Source organism: Lepisosteus oculatus, chromosome 18 (assembly GCF_040954835.1).
Source record: "Lepisosteus oculatus isolate fLepOcu1 chromosome 18, fLepOcu1.hap2, whole genome shotgun sequence".
Taxonomy (NCBI): domain Eukaryota; kingdom Metazoa; phylum Chordata; class Actinopteri; order Semionotiformes; family Lepisosteidae; genus Lepisosteus; species Lepisosteus oculatus.
In genome coordinates, this window is record NC_090713.1 from 13,316,560 (window position 1) to 13,330,743 (window position 14,184).

Consider the following 14,184-nt stretch of genomic DNA (forward strand, 5'->3'; position numbering starts at 1 on the left):
AATAAAATGATGTTATGTTTGAAAACAAAATCAACAAACTGCATCAGAGGTTTCAGATAAAATCAACACGTATCTCGAAATATATAATCAGGAGCATCAAGGGAAATATTATATCTATCCTAATATGTTGGTCATCAGTTTATCATTGATTTCACATTCTATATAAAGGTGTATTCTGTATCTGTCAATACAACTCCACAAATGCTGTTTTAAAACATATGCAAATAAGAAGCCTAAATCATAAGCAATGAACAATCTAACTGCATCCATGTCTATAAAACTACTGATTTAACAAAAAAACCCTCAGATTAAAAATGTTCTCTAAAATGCCAACTCTTTCATTGTGTAGGTTTTATTGGTTTCACTTCTTTCTTTCTGCACCCACAGCCTTCTTTATCTCAGTGATAATCTTATCTTTGTTGAGACTGACATTCTTCTTAGCTAAATTCAGAAGATCATCAAGCTCGTTTTCATTGTATGACAGGTTGAATGTTTTGTAGATGTTCTTCATTTGAGCAATTTTTTCCTTGCCTGAAAGAAGACAAAATTATGATGGAATAATCATTCTTGTCTTGACAATTTAAAGTGCTTTAAATATGTCAAACTAAAAGCAAAACACATTAGAAACATCAAAATAAGATTAAACAGTACAAGTTGTTAAAAGAATTAGAAAATTAGTATAAAAAGATGTAAAAGTTTCGATTGATCTGTAACCTCATATAAAGGCTGGGATCATTTTGTAGTCTCGGAGGGACAAAACACTAAGGGTAATCTCTCAGGATAGGACCTCATTTTGAAATAGAGACCAGAGTCCAAAGACAAGTAACAGTAAACCCATGTAGTCAGGAGCCAAAGAAAGAGCTAAAAGGTGAGCAGCAGTATTTTCAATTTTATTATGAAATCCACACAAATCTATTGTGAGGAAGCTAAAGCAGGAGAGATATGCTTCTGCATTTTAATAACAGATAATTTGTTTAGGTGGGTAGCTGCGTCAGCATGCATAGGCTGCAAAGGAACAAGTAATTGGTTTATTCCATGCTGAATAAAAGAAGAAAGTATCATAAGTCACCCACACCTGAAGAAGGCTCCACGGCCGAAACGTTGTGTTTTCTTTCTTCTTTTTTACAGCATGGAATAAACCTATTACGTGATCATTTGTTTAGTCATACTAGCAGCTCTGTATTACAATAATCAAAAAGACAAATTCAGGCACTGGCATCTCTGACTCAAACTGGAACAAAAACATGTTATAGAATAATGTTACAGAGTTATAAATATAAGATAATAACTTCACATCATTATGATCACAATAAATACATTGTCTTTTCAAGAAAAAATCTGTTTAAGCTTTTGCTTGCCTGTGTCTGAATCAAAGATAGTCTCATCACAAATAGACCACTGTGTTGCTTTACATGCTGGTGTTTCCACAAATTATTTTAACAAGCTATACTGGATACCTTCAGAAGCCAATTCTTATACAGGTTAACTGACACTTCTGAATTACCCCTGAATACAATGCGTGTCTGCCCAGCATTGGACTAGCATTTGTCAAAGGTATAGTCACACCTTATGTCCTGTGCCTGCAAGGTTAGGCTCCAGCTCATTTTAAGCCACGATGGGGAAAGTTATTAAAAATTGATGGTTGGATAGATAAGTTTTTCCCATGCTCACATTACTTCTGTTGGTCTCTTTGCACTGGATTACATAATTACCTATTAGATGTTTCTACTGACAACTGATGTACAGAATATCCAGGTGTCTGAGGTGAAAACCTGATGACAAGGTAAGTGGTTTGATTAGGGTCTGATTTACTTACTTTCACAGGAGTCCTTGTTGAACAGAGGGAAGTGCATGACTGTGGGGGTTTTATCAGCACTGTAAACGTAGCAGCTTAAGGGACACTCCTTCTCCTCCTTAGTCACTGGTGGAATGGGTGGGAAGGGAATGTTGTTCTTCTCACAGTATTTAGCTGCCTTAGTGACAGTCTGGGATGGAAGTAGAGAGAGGAGTGCAGCAGAGAGGTTTGCGAAGGGGATGGGGGTGTGTCAAGAGTTAAGGAAAGAGAAGAGAGGAAAAGGCACAGAGAGAAGATAAACAGCTCTATCCAGCTAGGATAGCAAAAGGTCTGTACTGTTTTAGTTTAGTAATAATTTCATCAAAGTATGCTCAGTCACACTGTATTAGGCCATAATTTCTCTTGCACTTCTGAACATGAAAAAAATAAAACCATTTAAGAAATACACGACTGCACAACACTGAAAGAGGTGAGAAGTGGTTGGTGACTTTTAATATATTGTGTTACATACTGTATAAGTTTATCTCATTCTTGGCTAAGGGAGAAGATGATTGATGCAAAGCATGTGAGCCTATATACTGTATAAGACTTCACTATACTGAACTGATAAATATTGTGATTTCCAATACAGCGTCTTACCAAAAATGGGTCTTCATTAGAAAAATCAAATGACAGAATGAGCTTAACTCTCCTGTCATTCCTCAAAACCAATGGGTAGCCACAATCATTGGCAATAGCAGCATCTTCCAAGTAGATCTTCTCATTATTGACCAGATATTCAGGGAGAGTTTTTGCTGGACAGGAAATAAAAGGCAAAAATATTGATGCCATTGCTTTGGTACTTGTGTTAATAATAATCATGTAATTTATAACAAGTGTGTTTTATCTTTTCTTAAGAAACAATATCATTTTCATGTATTCTATTACACTGTTTATACAATGTTCTTTCAGGATGATTCACATCAGTATTAAAAAAATTATAAGCATGTCTTTTTGATCTCCACGTTAACTGAACACTCTTGTACTATAACTAGAACTATAAGAACATCAGAAAAGCCAATGTTGAGAGCTGGTCAGTGCATGCTGCTTTATTAACACATTATACTATATTTCTATATAATATTTGATCACCATTTCATGTATTTCACTGCTGTTCATATTCTAACCTGTGTCAGGGTATTTATACAGGAAGTTGTACTTGGTTCCCCATGTCCAGCTTAAAATGAGAGTGAAGATTTTCTTGAAAAAATCAGGTGTTAGGTCCATTTTTTCAAGTGAATCTGAAGGGATAGAAAAGAAGTATAGCATTAGAACCTGGTTTTTACCTGTACACGTGATTTAATCCTTAAGGAAATACAATAAGTTGAATTCAATGATAAAAGCTTGGTTCTCAGCTTTTCACATTGACATCAGTACTGTGAAAATAAACATCCTTTGATTAAAGATGCTGATAAGTAAGATTTGTTATTGCAGTATTTCAAACTGTGTAAATTTATTGCATTTTTTTATGAAACACAGTATTCTAAATGTGATTTGTAGAAAGTATCTTATAGAACATAATTGCTATATATAAAAGGGTGGCAATGGTGGTTAACATTGCAACCTCTCAGTACCGGGGCCCTGAGTTCAATCCTGGACTTCGGGTGCTCTCTGCATGGAGCTTGTATGCTCTCCCTGTGCTTGTGAGGGTTTCTGCCAGGTGTTCAAGTTTCCTCCCAAAGTCCAAAGACATACTGTAGTGGTAAGCCATCTGGCTTCTGGGAAAAACAGGTGCTTATATGAGTATGTTTTTCCTGCAATGCTATATACCTTTCCAGGTATCCTGACTTGAGCCTGTTGCTTGCCAGGATAGGTTCTGGCTTCTCTGATACCTTGTATTGGATTAAGAGGTTAAAAATTCCTACAATTGCTAAACATAATTGCTACAATGTTGGTTTAATTGCTGCTTAGTTTAATTGCATACCATGTGTTTCTGTTCTCAGGGAAAAATAATTCCATGATGACTTACCAAAATTCCATAATTTCTAAATGAAACTGAAATACTGAAATCTGAGAGTGACAAAGAGGAGATAAATGATCATACTGCATAGGAACTACATTACGCTTGGAGAGTCAAGTTAAAAAAAAGAAAACATTACTTACAGACTTCACTGAGACTGGTTCATACTGTAATGCTGTTGGATTTATATACTGTATACAGTATTTACCTGTTTTGCTTCACATAAATGTTTGACAGTGTACATAATAGCCAAGAGAAAAAAAATCTGTAAATAACTATTGTTTTCTTTTCTGTATGAGTTTTTAAAATTTTATTATCCATATTTTTTTGTAAAATTAGTACCTAGAAATCCCATTTTCATTTTACTGAATTAAAATTGATATATATGCATTATGAAAGTGAACATTTAAAATCCAAACTTGGATGCTCACACTGAGAACTTTCATGGGTGAAAAGTCAAATGTCAGCAAAAACTGCAAAGAAAAATAAAAAAATAATTTATAGTAAAGCCATCATAATAATTTGCTTTACAAATACAAATTATTTCAGGCACACAGTATTATTTTGACAAGTTATACATTTTGATTAATGGCCTCTATGGTATGGTATGCTGTATGGTGCAATAGTAGTGGACAAAAAATAACACAACAGCATTTCGTCAATCTGATCACATATTCTTTTCCAATCATATAAAGTAAGTTTTGAGAATCTCACCATGCCTTTAACATGCTCATAAACGATATTTATTAAGGAACATAAACATATTATGTAAACTGTATATGGCTGGTATTAGTAGTTTAAAGAAAAAATACACATTAATATTCCATTCATGTGTTTCTTTTGGAAACGTTTTTACGTGCTCTTTCTGACTGTATTAAGTTTATATACTTTGTAAAAAGTTATGTTTAAACCTTTTCTGTGAATACACTCGTTATAGCAGTAAACAAAAGCATACTTTTCAAATTTGATTAACAGGGAATATAATATGGAATCGCGAATCTAAAGAAATTAATAATGATGTAATTAAATTCATGTGCTACTAAAGAAAGTAGTACACCTTCTTTGGATATATTCTGCTTCAAAGAAACAAATAAACGTTTCTTTGAAAAACTAAAATAGCAAATATTATGGACACTATATTGACATTTTTTATATTTCTAAATATCACAATATGTTTGAAGCTAAGTCATTTATTGATAACAACAAATAATTTCAAACTGCTACAACTGTCGTTATTACTGATAATAAATATTATCGACACTATATTGAATTTTTTGGTATTTCTAAATATCACAAAACATTCAAAGTTAAGTGAGTTAAGTGATTACCATTTTCCATGAATACTTGCGGTCATTATCGCAGTAAACAAAAGCATACTTTTAGAATTTGATTAATAGGAAATATAATATGGAAACACGTATCTAAAGAAATTAATAACGATTTTAATTTAAGGATCTAAATATATGTATTTACATAGCTGGTAGTACTACTGAATTCCACTTTCTTTGTAAACATGTTTTAGTTTAATTTGACTCATTCATGCATGATGAATTGTGAGAGAGTGATAGATGGAGACAAGATGTAGGTTTCTGGTCCAAACAACACTCCCCAGAATGCAGTGGGAAATTGGCGTTTTACTCTTGATGGTAACTCCAACAAATTGTCACATTTCACATCCTTGCGAAACAATCAGGACGTTGTCATCCAACCTATGGTTTGATGGGTTTTTTTTATTTTGAAACCATGATCTTGATATGCAGGTGTGAAGTAGAGTTAACAGCTTCAGATTTAAAAGGTTATTAATAATATCTTCAGTGTCGCATTAATGTTCTTCCAAGTGAAAAAAGAGGCAATAAACAACATGGCTGCTCTATATATTTTCAGTTTACAGACCGTCCACAGATGGTTACAGACTGTTTACAGACCGGTAATTTATTATGAATAATATCTTCTATATCGCATTAAAATTGGAAAACTTTTTATTGATGTAAATCCACCTATTTTCCAACCACTTTATCCAGTACAGGTAACCGTTTCACCCCTCCTCCCTGTCTGTCTGACCTCTTTTTAACCATTCTGTGCCTGAATCGCAGTGTGTGAAAAAGACATAGAAAAAAAGTGAATCTTTTTTTGGGCTCAAATCTTGCTTAACTAAAAATTAGACACAAGAATAGTATTTTTGGACAATGTTGTGAGGCTCTGGTGGAATTTTTCTGTAAACTGAAACTTTTCTATTTTCTTTAAAATTAACTATTTACTTATTTCTTTTCATTTATTGCTTTTAATTTGTGAAGCAGAGTATTACGATATGAATTGCTACTTCAAAGTTTTGTGGGTGCAAGCTTAAAATCAACAAACCATGAAATCTGTGCAAAGGTCTCAATATTTTTGCAAGGCAAATAGCTAAGAGTATATTATACTTAGACATTTCCATCACATTCTCAAGCTCCTCATGAACAACACTATCCAAAAAAATCCTACTGACTCTCATTTTAATCTTCAATACAGCACCTCCAATCCAATGGTCTGCAGAAACAACCTATTTATTTAATCCACAGTGAAATCTGACTCTCTCAGAATTTTTAATAAGTACCTTCACATCCAATAAATAATGATGTTCATCTGCAATTAAAAGTTTATCTCATTACATTGTAGTGGCAATGCTTGTTAATAAGACAGAATTAAGCGTTGCTGTGCTTTCCTAAATGAGGCCCCATCTCTCTCTTCATCTCTGTGGTGCAGCCACAGAGAAGTTATTCATGCAGGCCGATTTAAGTTTTCTTTTGATAAGGAACAACTCCCAAACGGGGATGCACTTAGCTAATGATCAATGGTCATCCCTGGCGCCTATCTGTCTAGGGAGTTCCAGAGGAAATCTGGACTGCATTCCTAAGTGTCAGGAGTAAGTGACTCATCTCTCACTTTGGTCAACCAATCAGGGACTGGCAGGGCGTGGTAACACCACGTGGGTCTCCAATGCCCGCCAAACTCTCAACCAATCATCACACATCTGTGTCTTGGTCAAAAAGGTAGCACAAGCTCAGGTCGGGGCTCTCCTTGGCCATTTTCGCGCACCCTCAGAGACAATCACGTGACAACCGGTGTTGTCTGCTCTGGGACTTGGACTTTGTTCTAAGCGCGAGGCCGAGGATCCCGGACGTACTCAGAATTCTGCAACGACCAACGTGAATGCTCCGCTTGATTACAGTTGGACCCTCATCGACAACCTGAATAGCTTATTCAGAAGCAGCGCTGGACCGGGAACGAACCAGTTTTCTTCCCGTGCAATAGAATGACCTGCGAGGACCCGCGGTCACACTTTGTGCATAGAGACTTTCTACCAGTCAGCCAGACTACTGGTAGACCCCTGGGAGCAACGACTGCACTGTGCGCCGCAGTTAGATTCCTCCGTCCGTGGCTGGTAGCCAGAGGACGCCGAGACGACGCCTATTGGATGACTGCTGGGACAGAGTTTGCAACAGAGCCTGTCAGCTGGTTTTGGTGTTCGTGCCAGGAAATCCAAATCCATACACAGTGGATAAGTAAACCCCATGTTCTATGTTGTGTCTTGAGAATTTAATTGTTACCTCAACACAAGTTGTTATCAATTTAATTCATAAGTAATGTATTTACTTCCGAGTCTAGTCTAACAGTGGGTAATGACACTGATTAGATATGGTATAGCCGAACGAGATATTGAAATATATTCTCTGTTGTGTATCTCTTTGTGTTAGCATCTCTTCGGGATTATATACCTTGTATTTTGATAACCCTCACAGTAAGGTCTGCTGCCTGTATTCAGGCAGACTGGTATATGTTTTGTGCACAATTTATGTTTAATAAATGTATCTTGTGTTAATTTAGGTGAGGATGACCTTTTAGTTTGGCTGTAATTCTTCAAATTGTTCTATACTTCCCAGGTTCAAAAACTCACCCTGAATGGCCTTCATATCTTTCTTTTGTTTAGTCTCTTCGGTGTTCCCTTTTAACAACTGATTGCAAATCCATTCTGCAACATAAAAATCAGACAAATGCTTAAACAGTTTAAGGTTTTCTAAGTACAGTTTAAGGTTTTCTAAGTACAGTACATAACAGTACATTTTAATAGTTCAGGTGGGTAGCTGCGTCAGCATGCGTAGGCTGCAAAGGAACAAGTAATAGGTTGATTCCATGCTGAAAAAAAGAAGAAAGAGAACAACGTTTCGGCCAAAACGTTGTGTTCTCTTTCTTCTTTTTTTCAGCATGGAATAAACCTATTACTTGTTCCAGTACATTTTAATTGTGTGTTGGTTATACAATCTATATTTATATACTATATATAAGGCTTATTTGCAATGTAATGGAAAATGAAACACTTGTCATTTTTAATTTAGTTTGTAAAGCAAGGTGATGTTTTGGTTAAGTGGTGGAGTTCTCACCTGCTATGCCTCTGACCTGGGTTCAATTCCCAGCCACTGCCCTTTCTCTTTCTCTTTCTCTCTCTTACCTACTGTCTGGCTCACTCACTGTCTCTGTCTTAAAATACTTTTAATTAAGCATAGTTAAAGCCATTGTCCAACTGCTCCTGTTTTCTATGCTTATTTGCTTTTGATACAAAGTTTTTAAAACCAATATATAATATAGTTAAGAAAAAATCTAAAATAAAATTATCTCATTATACACAGTATTAATAATAAATAATACATTACTACATATTCACAATAACATTACATTAAATAGAAAAATTATGTTACGAATAAGTATTATTGTACAGTATGAATAGCTCAGGAAAGCACTAATGGGTTAATACACATTTGATTTTTATTATTAAAATACGATGAACTGTGAAGAACACATGCAGACCCACAGTATACAGATGCAGCCATTCAAAATGGGTGAGGTATTTCGCGGCATACCCCGGTGGGCGTGTCACAGTATCACGCGGTATCACGCATTTCACGTGTGTCACGTGACTAACTATCCGGCGTCGCCTTGTAAAACCGCCAGGGGGAGCTTAACCTCTCATGTACAGCATTTGAGCCTTTAATTTTGAACTGTGTATTACAGCATGTTAATCATCAGTCATTAAAATGTTGGTATATATTATGAAAGCAAGATTGCTCAGTTGGACAGAAGTACACAACCTACCTTTATCAGAAATATTTATGCATCAAAGCCTTTACTGAAGATATTACTAATAGTATTAATAATGGATGACTTTGGACAAGCTGTATACTCAAAGTATAATTTCTTTAGCACATTTGTACAAGCACTTGGAATCTGTCCAAGCCATACTTTGTCAGGCATTTTGTTTTACTTCAACGGGGCATAAAAACTTCCTTGCTTTTAACAGGGCGTTTCATAATTTCTAGCTACGAAAATGATTTAAAATGCGACACCTATCATTCAACTAGAGCTTAAAATATCACAAGGAAAAATACACACCGGTATTCCATTTCTCCCTAAACATTGTAAGCTTCGAAGTCTTTAACTAACGTGATACCGGAGTCAACAAGCATACTTTTAGAATTTGATTAAAAGGGAATATAATATGGAATCGCGTATCTAAAGAATTTAATAACGGTATGATTATATCCGTGTACTGCGGCAGGACTGTGTAAGGCTGTTTCGCCTACCTGAACATGCGAGCTGTCTTGTAGCCTACTGGTCTAGGTGCGTGACTTCCAACTGGTAGGTTGTGTGTTCGAATCCAGCTGGTGCTGGACTTTTATTTTAACAAACATTTCTTCGAAAAAATAGGTAAGCGATATTATGGACAATCAATTGACTTTTATATTTCAAAATATCGCAACATGATCGATATTTGCGATATTTTGAATATATCTTCCCTTCTGACAGTGGTTCCTGCTTCTATTGTGTGTGTGTGTGCAACAGTAAATTTTTATAGAGAAATGGAGGCGGGACAGTATGCGTTACAATATAAACATTTATATTGATTTAAATCGTGTTCTGATTTAAATCGCAAACGCGTGTTTAATTATGTGTTTTTTAATCATGATCAGGCTAATGCATTTCTACATTTTCTGTATGAACCAGCTTAGAGGTTCATACAGAAAGACAGCTTGTGTTTAAATTGAGTGTAAGGTAATTTATGCTTCTAAAGTCATGGTCAGTATTGTTGTACTGTGCTGTACTGTGTCACATTATTTTATAGCGTTTTTATTGCGTTATTAAATCCGGTGGCGCTGTGTTAGTTTCCTGACTCACATTATTTAAACTGCGACACTGATCATTCATCTCTAAATAAACTTTATTTTATATAGCATTTTAAGCGAATAGGTAATTAGATTGCTCATAAACCTAATCACTTTTTCTTCATAAACACAGCGTGATTGCTCTCTGAAAATGCTTTTCCTTTATTTTTAAAGTAGGCTCAGATTTCAACTATAGATCGTATTATTATAAACTTTCTTGGAAAAATGTATTTTATGTAAACCATGTTTGCTATTAATTCATTTAGGGCTAAAATACGTTCATTGTCTTCTAATCGAGTCGAGTTGACATTGGAAGCCTGCCACACCCGGACCGTTAACGCATTAGCACGTCAAAGCCCATTGAGCCAGTATTGGCTTTAGTATCCCCCCCTTCTCCCCTCAATTCAATTCAATTCAAGGTGTTTTATTTACATGACAGATGGGTACAAGCAGTGTTGGGTACTGTATGTATATTGTAACGCTTACGGTAGACAGGCACTGTGTAGGAGCCGACGCACCAGAGCAGCGCCTGCAATTTTTATATTTATAACTTAGTTTTTAAAATTAGTCAAGCAATACGAAGCATCTCCTTTTACTTAGTGCCTGAGCATACTGCAACGCGTGTGAAGCCCATAAACGATATTAATTTTGGAACTTAAACATACAGTATATGGCTGGTCTCGGTACTTTAAAGAAAACATACACACCAGTATTCCATTTCTCCCTAAACATTTTAAGCATCGAAGTCTTTAACTAACGCGATACCGGAGTCAACAAGCATACTTTTAGAATTTGATTAAAAGGGAATATAATATGGAATCGCGTATCTACAGAATTTAAAGACCAGACAATCGCAAACTCGTTTTCAATAAAATTATTTTATTCATTCAGCAGTTTGTGAGAGGGACATCCAGCAGGGAGAGACACACACACCGGTTTTCATTGACAACATTGTTTTTTTTTCAATTCCTCTTGTCTAACAGGAATGTTTTGTTTGTGGACAGACTGTTAGACAAGAGGAAAAGACTGCCTCCTCCTACGAAGCATTTCGTTGATCCGATCACGAATTCTTTTCCAGTCGTACGCAGCAAGGGTTGAGAATCTCCGATTCACCATCGTACTAATGGTTTCCCGGAGATTGGGTTAAAAAAAAACAAAAAACATACTAACAACTGTGCCATCCTACTCCTTAGTTAATACATTTTATTATTCATAAACAGTTAACATTGTTAGCAAAATATTTTGAATTATATTTAACCCTATTTTTTCTTTAGTTTTGTATTTAACTTATTATATGATAGTCAGACTTAATGTATATTTGAACAATGAAAATATATTTTTACAAGATTTTACATTAAGCACTTAAAATTAATATGGTTAATAATAGTAAACTGTAACATGCTGTAACAAGATCGGTTACAAGAAGAAAATGCTTTCAGAGAAAATGTTTCAACCAAACTTATTCCCACACACCCCGCCCCCACTACCATTAGAATATACACAAACATTTTAGCGTTTCATTCTGAGCAGAAGACCCTCACACCTGAAGAGTGCTGGCTGTGACGAATTAAACCGGTTTTACAGGTTTCAATCACAGACCATGTGACATGGGACTCAGTAAACTACAGTAACACCGTATTTGATAACGCTTTAAAAACGCTATAAAATAATGTGACTTGGCACAGAACAAGTTTACAACACAGTACAAAGATAAATGCTGACTATGACTTTAGAAGCATAAATTGCCTTACACTCAATTTAAACACAAGCTGTCTTTAGCCCTCTAAGCTGGTTCATACAGAAATGTAGAGATCTAGGCTCAGAACACACAGCTTCATTAGCGAATACATATGCAGGACAACTAGAGAAGACGTTTTACAGAGGGTGGATTTTTAGAAACATCCCATCAGACATCCCATCATATTCACAACGTGAAATCTAGAAAATAATATTACGTAACCAAAATCCGCAATATGGAAACAGAACCTGTGTAATTGTTGATAGATGATGTACTCGTAACATTTTTTCAAGACGAACTACAACATTTAAAAAATGACTTGTATGTACTTGATATCTCTAATCAATCCACGGGTCCCAGCACAAAACGAAAGTAAAACGCATACCGTTTCTCGCTTCTTATTGCTCAAAAGTAATTTGACCGTATGAAATGCATAATATAAACCTAGAAACATATACGTGAGCAGTACTTAAGCACTGTAGTATCGGTGTTAAGACATACCTCTCAAATACTGTAAATCAAGTTAAAAATATCTCAAGACCGATTCTGGTCGTAATGAAACCATGCAAGGGAGTTTTTATGTCCGTTGCAGTTCTTTTGCAACATGAATATAATTATATCGTTATTAATTTCTTGAGATACGCGATTCCATATTATATTCCCTTTTAATCAAATTCTAAAAGTATGCTTGTTGACTCCGGTATCACGTTAGTTAAAGACTTCGAAGCTTACAATGTTTAGGGAGAAATGGAATACCGGTGTGTATTTTTTTCTTTAAAGTACCGAGACCAGCCATATACTGTATGTTTATGTTAAGATTTCCCTTCAGTGGTAAAATTAGATATGAATATTCAATACTTAAACGGGCACAGTTAAGACATTAAATATACATGTACATATTGTATACAGTACAGTTTGCATACGGTAATATGTTTATGTTACGCGATTAAAAAATAAATAAATAAAACTGGAAGGTCCAGCACCACCATTATGTTTATATGGTTGTTTTTGTTGGTTGGTTGTTATTATGGTTATTAATAATTCGATCTATAGTTGTAATCTGAACCTAAATAAAAAGAAAAAGCAAGTGATTAGGTTTATGAGCAATCTAATTACTTATTCGTTTAAAACGCTATATAAAATAAAGTTTATTATTAATTTGCTGGACAGAGCGGTGAACATTATTATGCATAAGACAAAGATAACGATCCTGATCAGTTTAGAAATCTGTGTACGCTGTAAGGTTTTTACTTCTTAAACTTTTAAAATACACGTTTAGAATTGAAAGAAATTCTCTTCCTGGTATAGCAAACCAGCACGTCTTTTTTCTCCAATCAGAGGGGTGTCAGATGGTGTCAGCCAATCACCATTCTGCGTTGGGTAGCAACGGGTGACTGTTCTCAGGCGGAAGATGTAAACAGCTTAATGTTCATGTTAAATATTTTTTTTTAATTAAAATTCATTCTATACAGCAATCGCATATTTGGGTACCGTTTCATAAAACTTTCATGCTTAAAATGTTTAGGGAGAAATGGAAGACTGGTGTGTATTTTTTCTTTAAACTACCAAGACCAGCCATACACAGTACAGTTTACATACATACAGTAATGTTTTAAATTAATATCGTTTATGACCTTCAGATGCGTTATGCTCCTCTTCTTTTTATGCTCAGCTACTAAAATTTCCCTTTAGTGGTAAAATCCATATAAATATTCAAAACTAAGCGGATTAAAATGTGCACAGTAAAGACATTAAATGATTCAATCTTTGCACTACCAACCAATGCACCACGAGTGCCCCTGTCGGTCATTTTGGCCAGCCAATCACTTGCCCTGCGGTATGCTCCGGTGCCCCGCGGTGGCTTGTGGGTAGGTTACCGTACCGCGGGTTTTTACCGCGCATTTTGAATGGCTGCATCTGTATTAAGGATTCTACAGAGTGCTGCAGTCCTATATTAGATTATTTGGAAAACTAAAAAGCTGTTGCACTGTACTTTTGTCATACCTTGCACATTCTGAATGGGTGCAGCTGTAGATGCAGATTGTGAGAGCATACAGCACATTCATTACTTACAAGATATTAAAATTATACCTATATTGTACTGGAAGTCAGCGAAGCAACTGCCACACAGTCCTGAGGAAATAGTAAAAAACAGAGAGAGAGCAATGAAAATGGTTTGAGGTCACTTAATCACAGCATGGAAACAATCAGACTATTTAATTCACTACCCTTGTGTAACAGATCACTTCTTGTAGCGGAGCTGGAAAATCTGCACATATATGGTTCCTGATATATAGAAGCCTACATGCCAAACAGACCGTACTGATGGTCCCTGTTTTAACCCAATAAGTAAAAGTAGAAATCCTCACTCAGTCAAAGCCATTTTCTTTTTACCGGCAGTTAATAAAAGGCTGGTATTATGAACAAGGCCGTTTCTAAGACAGAAAAAGGATAGTTG

The 14,184-nt window shown here is 35.4% G+C and overlaps 1 protein-coding gene across 5 annotated transcripts in view; it reads right to left on the reverse strand.

The window, feature by feature from the left end:
* Positions 1-334: 334 nt before the first annotated feature.
* Positions 335-14,184, reverse strand: part of LOC138223915 (cytosolic phospholipase A2 gamma-like) — a 28,017-nt gene continuing 14,167 nt past the window's right edge. For all 5 annotated transcript variants that reach the window (XM_069180106.1, XM_069180109.1, XM_069180105.1 and 2 more), the window contains 6 exons: positions 13,818-13,859; positions 7,729-7,803; positions 2,962-3,075; positions 2,435-2,589; positions 1,817-1,985; positions 335-531 (listed from right to left, as the gene is read on the reverse strand). In XM_069180106.1, the coding sequence (XP_069036207.1) occupies positions 362-531; positions 1,817-1,985; positions 2,435-2,589; positions 2,962-3,075; positions 7,729-7,803; positions 13,818-13,859 (725 nt within the window). In that variant the 3' untranslated portion in view covers positions 335-361. The remainder of the gene's footprint in view (positions 532-1,816; positions 1,986-2,434; positions 2,590-2,961; positions 3,076-7,728; positions 7,804-13,817; positions 13,860-14,184) is intronic.